We start from the raw sequence: 12,443 nt of genomic DNA, 5'->3' as shown, positions 1-12,443 counted from the left end.
GAATGTACGAAGCACTTAAAAATATTTATTTACGTATAATTTTATGGTTCATATTAAGAAATCTCAATATTAAGTTCGATTAGATTTACATGTATGTTTGTAGGTATTTTACATTAGTACAATGGAGCGTAATTTATTAGCCTTATCAAATTAAATTTAATGAGAAAAGTGTGATATGCAATGTTTTCAATATATTTTAAGAAATCTATATACATAAATATTGCAGCCTTATTTTGTAAAAACACAAAAGAAAGCAACTGATTCAAATTTTTATAAGGCGAAAATTCTGATTTTGAGATAATATATAAAGCGTTTCCAGCTATTGGACGCCCGATTCTCCAATAGGAGTTAAAGGAAAAATATATAATTACATATTTCCAGCGCATTTTTTAAATTTTAATTAACTTTGTTTTATTTCATTTGAATTTAATTACTTTTTTAATTTATATATTTCAAGTTCTTTATTTGGTTTTATTTTATTTTACTTTAATTTATGTTTTATTATTATATTTAATTTTTTTTTATACCGCGTTACAGCACCAGGCCAATACTTTTTTATTTATTGTAATTTAATTTATTTTGCATCTAATTTTATATTTTCGTCTTTGTTTTTTTAATTTAGTTATATATAAATAATAATATTATATTATATTTATTTTATTTCATTTTTATTTATTATTTTTTTATAAACCGCAGTAGGTTATTATGTTTTTATGTTAATTTAATTTTTTTCTGGCTAATTTTTTTATATTATTTAATTTAATTTATTTTATTAAAAGTTTGTATTTTTTCATTTTATTAACCTTTTTTTACTACTTTTCCGTTTTGTTTTATTTGATATTTTAAAATTTCGTTAAATTTTATTTTAATGTTTCATTTTATTAAGATTTAATTTTTTTGATTTTAATTATTTATAATTATTACTCTTTTCAATAATTAAATAAAAATAAAAAAAATTTTTTTTGTCATTTTGGTTTCATTTAATATTAATTTAACATTATGTTAACTTTTAATTTTTTTTATTTAACTTTTTTTTTTTAATTATAATTAATAAATTCATTTTTTATTTTTTATTTTATTACAATTTTATTTTTGTTTTTGTTATTTTGGTTTTATTTAAGATTGTTTTATTTTATTTGAACATTTTTTTTTTTTTTTTTTAATTTTACTTAATTTAAATTTTTATGTTCTTTTATTTTATTTAGTTTTTTATTTTATTAAAATTTTATTTTTTTGTCATTTTGGTTTCATTTAATATTATTTTACTTTATTTTAACATTTTGGTAAACTTAAATTTTTTTATTTAAACCTTTTTTTTAATTATAATTTTTTAAACTAAAATATTAATATTATTTTACTTTAATTTAAAATTAAAATATTAATTTTAATTTATTAATTAGTTTTTTATTTTTCATTTTGGTTTTATTTAATATTGTTTTATTTCATTTCAACATTTTGTTAAATTTTATTTTTTTATTTTATTTTATTTTCTTTTTTATATTATTTTATGTTTTTATATTATTTTATTTTGTTTTATACTTTTTGTTTTATTAAATTTTGATTTTTTTGCCATTTTGGTTTTATTCAATATTATTTGATTTAATTTTGTATTATAATTTATTTAGTTTATTAGTTTTTATTATTTTATTTATTTCTTTGTTATATGTTTTAATTTCGTTTTTATTTTGTTTAAATTAATTCTATTTAATTTACTTTTTTTTCTGTTTTTTTTTTAATTTTTAATTAGTTTCTTAAATTTTCGTTTTTTACTTACTTTTATTATATATTTACTTTTTTTTCTGTTTTTTTTTTAATTTTTAATTAGTTTCTTAAATTTTCGTTTATGTATTTTATGTTTTTTTTATTTCGGCGTTTATAAACCTATTTACAACACAAATTATTTGTTTCTTTTATTTAATTTCTGTTACATTTAACTCTTTTTTTTTTCGTTTGTGTGATTTAATTATACTTCTTTTTAAGTTAATTATTATTTTAATTTAATTTTTTTAATTTTGTTTTACTTTTTCATTTAATTTAATTTATTTTATTTTAATTTAAATTTTTTTAATTCTTTAAATTCATTAAATTTTATATTTGTTTTCGTTTTCATTTTGTTCAATTTAATTATAATTAATTTTGCGTTATTAAATACAAGTTTTTATTTTCGTTTTTAATTGCAATCTTATTTCCTTTACTTATTTTTATTTCTTTATTTTTAGTTTTTAAATTGATTTTTTAGTTTTTTCATTGTATTTAATTTAATTTATTTTATTTATTTCATTGCTACTTTATTTGTTTTTAATCATTACTATAATGAATTTTTATTTTTTATTTTAATTATTCAATAAAATGTATGCATTCACGATGAAACAAATTCCAGCGTTAAAATAGTATCTACTATACTTTTCTACAACTGCTTGCGGAGTAGTCCAAAAAACAATACTATTAATTCAATGCAATGCCTTTAATGTAAAAGGGCTCGTATTGTAACCTGGCTTCATCCTTCGCACCTTTAAATTTGTATACTAAAGTATAGCTTATAAAAATTTAAAAAGTATTAAACTTAAACAGTTGCGTTTTTTCAAAACCTTTCTTTAAATTTTTTCATGTATAAGCAAGTGCGTGTCAAGAGTTAAAAACAACGCTAAATCGAATAGAGAAACTATTTCTGGCATTAAATATACATAGTATAATAAGTCATCTCAAAGGTTCTTGTTTTCTTAAGACAAAACAATGGTTTTTGTGTCTGTAACACAATTAGTGTCCAACACTAGGCAAGTCTTTGCTGGAATATCGCATTTATCTGGTTCATATAACAGTAAATTCAGGTGGCCATAGTCGGTAAAACCTCTCTATGTATGTGTAGACAGCCGATACCTGAGCTGTAGTTTTAACTACTTAAAATATTTTCTAAAATCTTTTAAAGAATGCAGTTGTTCACTCTAACGGTAATTCCCTGATATACTCGTACATACATCTACATTCTCTGTGCAAAATATTTTATCTCTGTTCAATTCTGACGATGTTCTTCTACAGCTCTCTTTCACCGTCTCTTCGCCGCTGATGATGCTGTACCTTCACCTACCTGCCCCTTCGCCCCCTCCACCTGTTCCTTTTCCTGTTACGTTTCCGCGCAATAGTAGAGCACAATAGTAGGTGGCTTTTGGCCGATGATGTATGCAATCGCCGGAGACTATTTAGCGCTACTGCTGCAACGATTCATGCTCTCGGAATAATTGCGATTGGTGGCGTTGGTGGTAGTGGTGGTGGTGGTGGTGGTGCTAATATCTGAATGGTTTACATGATTGCCATCTGCGAAACTATATGGACTGGCACCAGTAGTGGTACTGGGACTGCAGCTGGCCGCAAACATTAAGTCATCAGCATTTTGCTGCTGTTGTTGCTCTTGTTCTTGCTGTCGTACTTGTTCATCAACTTCTTCTGATACCTGCACGTGCGCCCCATTCTCTTCCGCCTCTGCATTCTCATCTTCAAACTCATGCTCCTGCTGATGATCTGCATTATTGTCAACACTATCAACTGCCATTGGCGTGACGTCTTCATCGTCATAAGCTTGTGGTTCAGCTGTTTGTGGTTCCTCCAACTCTTGTGGCTCATCTTCAAGCAGCTGCTCCAATTCTTGCTGTTCGCGTTCTTCCTGCGGTTGTTCAGTGTCGTCTGTTTGTGGCTGTTGTTCTTCTCGAACCGCATGCAACTCTTCTTCCTCTTCATACACTGGCTCGCGTTGGTGATGTTGTTCCTGCTGGCGACCGTGTGGCAGTTGTAGTGCATCCTCGGACATAAAAACGCCCAACGGCAGATGTGTCTTCATGTGTGCTGTAGAAAAGGCAAAAAATACAAATGCTTTTAGTAATTATGAAATTCAATTACAATTAGAAGGATATGTGAAAATAAATAAAAGAAAATAATAAGTCTGACAAATAAGTTTCGCGCAAAATGCAATACGAGTATACAGACTTAGGAAAGCAGCGAGCAAATTGTTCATAAGAGCATTAAAGTTACTACCCAATACACTTAAGCTACAGAGATAAATATGTAAATAACATAACACTGAGAGCGATGTAAAGAAGATAGATATGCATTGAGGTATGTACATATGTATGCATATGGCAACCAACAGCTGAGAAGCATTCTAGATACACATACAAAGGCTAGCACTCTTCCACACTAAATATAATATGAACTGTATCGCGGATTATCTGCTACAAATTATATGTTAGCCGCACAGAGGAGCTTAATGTAAACTATTGCAAAGCTGCAAGCTGTTTGAGGCACAAGCTGAGGGAAACAGATGTTGAATGATAGGAGAAGTACCACGCCCAGAAAATAATTCGAGATCCCTAATAGACTGGGCTGATCAAGAGGAGGGAAAATACATTCATATATTATTAATTGAACTCTATACAAGGCGGGTATTTTTAGAATGAAGCAAGAAGATATTTTATAGTACAATCAAATAAGAAACAAATATACATATAAAATAAAAACAAAAAACTTAAATGTAAAAGAAATATAAAAAAATAAAGATAAAAATTAAAAATATTAAAAATTAAATACCCAAAATCAAAATATAATAAAATATAGTAAAAACGAGTAAAATAAGAAAAAATAATAGAGGAAAATTTTAAAAACATGAAAAAACGGAAAATATTAAATAAAATAAATTTAATTGAATGGAATAATTTAAAAAATTTAACAAAACAAAAACAATACAGGACAATACAGTAAAATAGTGTAAAATATAAAAAAATAAAGTAAAACAAAATAAAAAATGTAAAACAGAATAGAGAAAATACAATAACATAAAACAAAATATTAAAAATATAAATCAAAAATCAAAAAAACAAAATTAATAAAATTAAATTTAAAAAAATAATTGTAATATTATAAAAAAAATTTTTAAATTTAATACAATAAAACAAATAATATCAAGTTAATTAAAATAAAATTAGAAATTAAAATAATATTATAAAATCTAGTAAATCTGGTGAAAAAAAATAAGTCAAAATAAAGTATAGAAAAATGTAAAAACATAAAAACATTATTAAATCTAATACATTAAATGAAATAAAATAAATGATAGCAAAATAAAAAAAGTTGAATACAATGTAAACGAGTTACATAAAATAAAATAAAGCAAACTAAACAAACAAAATAAAATAAAATATAAGTAAATTAAATCGAATATAATAAAGTAAAACTAATATTAAAATATTTGAACAAAAAATATGAGGTAAAATAAAGTATGAAAACGTGAAATGAATTAAAATAAAATTAAATATGTGCATCTGTATGTGTAAATACAAGGTAGGACCAAATTAATCCTCCGTCTTTGTTTTTGAAAAACTTTTTTACTAAACAAAAAAATGCAATGAGTGATGGAAATCTTTATTTTGATCTTTACGCGATCCATTGTTTGTCTGCTTCTATACTGTAGCTGTCTATTTTACAACTGTCAGATAAGATTGACCTACGACGCCATTTGTAAAATTACAAATCTTATTAATTTTACGCCGCCTTGTAAATAAGTAATTTAATAAACAGAAGCTAAACAAAAACAGCAGCAAAAATTGGCAATCGTCTTCATTAATAGCAAACAATTATGTCTGGAACGTAAACGAAATGCAAAATCAGGCAGATGGAAAGATCCTCTTACTCCCAGAATGTGAGTGGAAAAAAACCATTACCCTAACAGCAACACCACATTTAAAATTCTTTGTAACAGTCAGATCTTGAAGTAGAAAGAATACCAAATAATTGTTAAATTACAGACCGCAGAAAGAATCTTATCTTATAAAAATCTTGTTGACTCAACAAGCTTGCGACGTTGAGCGTATCAGAGGATAAAGCAGAAAATTAAAAGTCTGAAATTTGATTAAAAGAAGAATTTTCATAAGTAAAGAAAATATATCAATGTTTTGAGATCTCTCTTGCCTAGGTTTTACTGCTTTATCTGGTATTTACAGTTAATACTTAACAGAACTTGCCAGCTCTGTTGAATTGTGTGTACTCTGTTTTTTGTGTACAAAAGAGAAATTTTGATGTTTTAATTTTTTATGTTTTTTGCACTTTTTGCGTGCGTTTTTATTCATTATAATATAAGTGATTACTTTGTTTATTATAAATTACCACGTTTTTAAACTAAAAAATTCTGAAAAGGGTAATTTTCTGCACACAAATGCTACAGCGCACAATGCAATCCATGCCAATTAATTTTTGTGACTGCTAATGACTCTGCTTATGCCCGAAAGTATGTTAAAAATTATGTTTACATTACAAATGTATGGTTGTTGGTATGTATTAACAAACTTTTCCCCTCGGTCATACATACACATACAAATGTATGTGAATGCTAAAATTTATTTAACATACATAGGTTGACAGACTGACGAATACATCATTTGTTGGATGCTTGGCCGCGCTCGTCTTCCAATTTGCAGCGTGCATCTTGACATTTTTCCTCAAATGGCGGCTATTGGAAAACACTTTTTCTATCATTTGGTGTTTCATGCCCACCGTGAATTTCAAACTCAAGCCCTACCGCATCGTAGTCACGCACAAACCCATTCGGCTACGGTGGCCGATATACAATAGATAGGTAATTTACGAAGCAGAAAAATCAGGGTTTGAATTCTGGTTATCTTTCCCTTGCCTTGCTACAAAAGTGTAAACAATTCTCCTTTAGTCAAATTCTTCGATTGTATTTTAACTAAGCGCACTAGCACTTCCAGCTACCGTCTAACATCTACAAAGGCATTTCGAATTGTTGGTTTTGGAATGTCTTTTATCCTTTTATTACACAAATAGTTCATTAATGAACAGATGAAAGACAACGCAACAAAAAGTGAGAAGTTGTAGTGAAGCTATTTGCTAATGTGAAACTTTTTGTAGCAGACTCCAATACAGCAAACCGAAGAGGGGGCACAGGGGAACGGAAAAACGTTATTAAGTTCAGCGAAGTAACAAATACATTAACAAAGACAAATTATACAAACAAAAAAGCATAATCAAGTATCAGAGTGTTTACACGCCAACTACAAAGCACGTAATTATGTACACACAACGTGCGCTGAAGCGTTCTAAACGTCGAAAGGGCGTATGCAGCTGCTTAGGCAGGATACAATTGGCGGGTGACAGGCGACAGGAGACAGTGGGAAACAGTAGATAACAGACAGCCACCAAAAAGGACTCGGCGAGTGATGAACGTACGAAGTTGAGTAGTGAGTGCGACTATTTGCAGCTGTATTTAAAGCCGCACACACGTTAAAAATCTCATCTTCATCAATTCGACACTGATGAGCTGTACAGTCGATTGACGTTGATGGGTGACGTCAGCCGTGTGTGTATGTGTGTGTGTATTGCTGAGGATGGATGGATATGTTTGATGAGCCTTCAACAGATGGGTTTGTTTTGATAGCTGCACAGCAGGCGGTGCAGGGGTGATTACTTTGTGTCTATGTGTGTGTGTGTGTGTGTGTACGCAACTAACTAATGATCGATCGTGCCAATTTAAGGATACGCACGCAGAAACCCAAATACCCAAATTTGTCCCTTGTTATTTTGCTTTTGTTTTTATAAATTGCATATTGCCGGGAAATTTGCGTGAAAAAAGGTCATAAACAAGGAAAAAAAAACCCAAAAAAAAACGTTTGTGTTTATTTACAGACTTTGTGTTTCACTTTTGTTACCACACAGTAGATACTGTCAAAGTAACAAGCAATTGATTATTGTCGCACCTTTGTTTTGTTGTTGAATGAGCGAACATAAGGCAATGGACAAGGTATTACATATTAACTACAGTGCGCAACAAAACAACAAACTACTGGCGCCGCAAATGGACGTGAATTCTTTGAAAACTCACAGCTGAGAGTTTTTTTACCTATTTTATTTATTTATTTCTATATTTTTTTTTTCTGTTTTCGTGTTTGCCACCTTGAGGCGCCTTCTTGAATGGCCCCATTCACAACGCATTCGCATAGATCCTGGCTAGAAAACTATTGTAATTTACTGGAAATACCGCAACTTGTAGACGATGAATGTCGTATGACAGATAGCCGCAGCTGCCTTAGAAGACAACAAGGGATAAACCTCAAGGATCACTACATTTCTTTTTTTACAGCCATAAACTAGCCAGTAACATTTGTAATAGAGTACAGGCAGAGTGAGAGCAGCTGGTCGCATTTTGGTAGCACTACTAGAATAATTAATAACTTAGTAAACATTTCAGGAGAATTGTGCATTAAAAAAATTCTCACGTACAGACATTAAAAACAATTCACAAATTCAAGAGTCGGGTGTGAAAGGGTAAAAAAATTCAAAGCATACTCTAAAGGTGATAATTTGAAGCGTGAGTTGAGTTGGCAACTAAGTAATAGACACACACACATACATATGATGTTGCTCAATGCTAAGGTTCCGGTAGATGCGAAGAAGGATAATAATGATAATGATATGGTGCGTCAAACAATGGTGCAAAGGATGCAAATTGTGCTTTGTGAAGAAAACGGATGTCAGCATCTAATACTGAAGGTGCTAGAAATGGGAGGAGCAGGTGATTGGTATAAAAAGAAAAGCAAAACAAATTAAACGGAATAAATAAAACCGAATAAAGTAAAGCGAAGTAAATCAAATTAGATAAAAAAACATACGACCAGAAAAAATTAACATCATTCAAAAAAAATAAAGTGAAATGAACTACAGAATATTTAAGAGTTAACTAAAAAATGAAATAGAATAAAATCAAAACAGATAAAAAAATAAATAAAAAATTCAATTAAATTAAATGAATTAAAAATTGAGAACATAAATAATGTACAATAATAAAATATGATAAAATAAAATAGAAGAAAATCAAATTAGTTAAAGCATAAAATAAAATAATATATAATAAAGTTATATAAAAACTAAAAATAAAAAAAAATCAACTAAAATAAAACGAAATATAGTAAAATAAAAAAAATAATACATAACAAAATTGTGTAAAAAAATAGATAATAAATATTATAAACGGAAACAAAATAAAATAAAAAATAAAATAAAAAATAAACTAAAAAAAAATTAAATTTGATGAAATCAAATAGAAAATAATCAAATCTGATTAAATATAAATGGACAATTAAGTAAACACAACAAAAATATATTCAAAAAACAAACAAAATGAAATGAAATAACATAAAATAACGTGTAATAATATGTAAAAAAAAATTAATAGGACTATGAATAAGTTCGTGCGGTTTTACAACAGATGGCGTAACTTGATTATTATTCCATCGATCCACATTTCCAAACATTCATTGGAGAGCTACTGTCGTAAGGCACAAACATCAGAATAAGTTTTTTATTTGAAGCGTAAACAACAATATTTTTACCACACTTGAAAATGTCGAATTTCGTGCCAAATAATGTGTTTTTGCGGGGAATTCTTCTTCATTATTTTATATTAATATGAAGAAAAAAGCAGCCGAAAGTCATCGTATCTTGGTGGAAGTTTATGGTGAGCATGCTCTATCTGAGCGAACGTGCCAGAAGTGGTTTGCACGCTTTAAAAGTGGTGATTTTGGCTTGGAAGACGAAGAACGCGAGGGTGCGCCGCCAAAGTTCATGGATACCGAATTGGAGGAATTGCTCGATCAAGATCCGGCTCAAACGCAAGAAGAGGTTGCAAAAACTTTGGGAGTTGATCAATCAACCATTTCCAAACGTTTAAAAGCCATGGGAATGATCCGAAAGGTAGGCCATTGGGTGCCGTATGAATTGAAGCCAAGAGACGTTGAACGCCGTTTTATGGCATGCGAACAACTGCTTCAACGGCACAAAAGAAAGGGTTTTTTGCATCGAATTGTGACTGGCGATGAAAAGTGGGTCCATTACGACAATCCAAAACGTCGGGCAACGTATGGATACCCTGGCCATGCTTCAACATCGACGTCGGCGCAGAATATTCATGGCCTGAAGGTTATGCTGTGTATCTGGTGGGACCAGCTGGGTGTTGTGTATTATGAGCTACTGAAACCGAATGAAACGATTACGGGGGATGTCTACCGACGACAATTGATGCGTTTGAGCCGAGCACTGCGAGAAAAACGGCCGCAATACGCCGATAGACACGACAAAGTTATTTTGCAACATGACAATGCTCGGCCACATGTTGCACAAGTGGTCAAAACATACTTAGAAACGCTCAAATGGGATGTCCTACCCCACCCGCCGTATAGTCCAGACCTTGCGCCATCCGATTACTATCTCTTCCGATCGATGCAACATGGCCTGGCTGACCAGCACTTCCGTAATTACGATGAAGTCAAAAAATGGATCGATTCGTGGATTGCGGCAAAACCGACCGAATTTTTCACAAAGGGAATCCGTGAATTGCCAGAAAGATGGGAAAAAGTAGTAGTAAGCGATGGACAATATTTTGAATATTAAATTTGTAACCATTTTACGTCAATAAAGTTTCAAATTTCGAAAAAAACCGCACGAACTTATTCATAGTCCTATTATATAAAAACTAAAACAAAAAAAAAAAATCAAATCAAATAAAACAAAATTAAATTAAATAAACCAATGCATAAAAAAATTAATAAAAAAAGCTATAGATAATAAATTCTATTAAAAAATTTAACTAAATACAATTTATTAAAATAAAATAATAATAATAGTAAAAATATAATAATATATAAAAATATAATAAAAAAATTAAATATGATAAAATTATATAAATTCTAAAAAAAAAATCATATAAAATTTCAAAAACATAATGTAAAATAAAGTAAAACAAAACGAAATAACATAAAATAAAATGAATTAAAAAAAAAATTGTATATAAAATATATTAAAATAAAGCAAAATATAAAATATGACAAAATAAAATTATATCAAAAGTATAATATTATGCAAATAAAATAATAAAAAAAATGAAGTGAAATAAAATAAAAATTAACTAAAAAGTAAAATAAAATAGAATCAAATCAAATCAGATAAAAAAAATATATAAAAAATTAAATTAAATTAAATTAATGTTGAAAAAAATAAAGTTACATAAAATAAAATGTGAAATAAAATATAGTTAAAATAATTAACTAAAACAATAAAATGCTATGATAGAATAAAGTCAAATAAGATAAAAATATACATAAAAAAATTAAAATAAAAAAAATAGAATAAAATAAATAAATAATAATAAAATCATGTAAAAATAAAAAATAATAAATAATATAAAGTAAAATAAAATTAAATAAAAAATAATATAATAATGTATAAAAATAAAAAAATAGAATCAATATAGTAAAAATAATTAACTATAAAAATATAATATAAAAGCGATTTAAGTTAAATAGAATAAAATCAAGTCAGATAAAAATATATATAAAAAATAAAACAAAATTTAAAAAATAAAATAAGATAGAATAAAATAATATATAATAAAATTATGTTAAAAATAAAAAATAAAAATAAATGAAATATAATGCAATACAATAAAAAAAATTTAACTAATAAAATAAAATAAAATCAGATAAATTTTCGAAAAAAAAACTAAAATTTAGTTAAATTAAAAAAAATTATTTAAGTAAAATAAAACAAAGCATACTAAAATGCAATAAATTTAAATTTAAAGAAATTATAGCAGAACATAGAATAAAAACAATAAAAAATATATATAATTAAAAATTATTAAAAATGCACCAATGCCAATTTTTTTATATATAATATATATTCCATGCCACCCTGCGTGCTTTACAACACCTTCCTGAAACCAATCCCGTCATGGGAGTATTTAGTAATTGCACTTTCAAGAAATTTATATTCCATTCGTATTTAAAACTTTTGGTACGCAATATTTTCACGTTTGCCATCTTTGACTAGAACCTACGACAAAAAAAAACAGTTATTTCCAATTGAGATTAAATGGACTTTGACTTTCCATTCAGAATTGGCACTTCGAGCACATTTGGAATAATTTGACAGCCTTAAAATGATGCCCACGCTTTATTAAAAAAAAAATTGATCTATTTTTCATACGCACCACCCAAAAACATTACGCAATTAAAAAAATTCTGAAAATTACAAAATAAAAAAAGACCGTGTTTTTTTATTTTTGATTTGATTCTTGAACAGTTGTGAAGAGTTAAAAAAGGAACTAAATAATATCGATCTGTAAGTTTATAAAAAAATTATAGAACAGGAATTCAACGGTAGTTTTCAAAGCATTGCACAGTGGAGATTTTTTGACAAATTTTCTTAAAAAATGGCCAAGTTTAATAATTTTTTCTTAAAATGCTCGTAAATGATTTTGGGAGAGATTGTTTAGGCCCAAATTTCACTTTTTTTGATATCAAAGCTTACCTTTGAATAAGGGTATCTTTGTGAAAAATTCGAAAAAACTTTAAAAATAAAAAAATGTATGTATTCAAAGCCGCTTTGGC

General features: G+C 27.8%; 1 protein-coding gene across 1 annotated transcript in view; it reads right to left on the bottom strand.

The window, feature by feature from the left end:
- Nucleotides 1-1,834: 1,834 nt before the first annotated feature.
- The window catches only part of LOC128864850 (uncharacterized), an 84,832-nt gene continuing 74,223 nt past the window's right edge, over nucleotides 1,835-12,443 (bottom strand). The window contains exon 5 of the mRNA XM_054104637.1: nucleotides 1,835-3,837. Coding sequence (XP_053960612.1) covers nucleotides 3,194-3,837 — 644 coding nt within the window. The 3' untranslated portion in view covers nucleotides 1,835-3,193. The remainder of the gene's footprint in view (nucleotides 3,838-12,443) is intronic.

Source organism: Anastrepha ludens, chromosome 2 (assembly GCF_028408465.1).
Source record: "Anastrepha ludens isolate Willacy chromosome 2, idAnaLude1.1, whole genome shotgun sequence".
In the NCBI taxonomy this organism is placed as follows: Eukaryota; Metazoa; Arthropoda; class Insecta; order Diptera; family Tephritidae; genus Anastrepha; species Anastrepha ludens.
The sequence above is the reverse complement of the archived record's forward strand: the minus strand, read 5'-3'. Positions and strand labels throughout refer to the sequence as shown.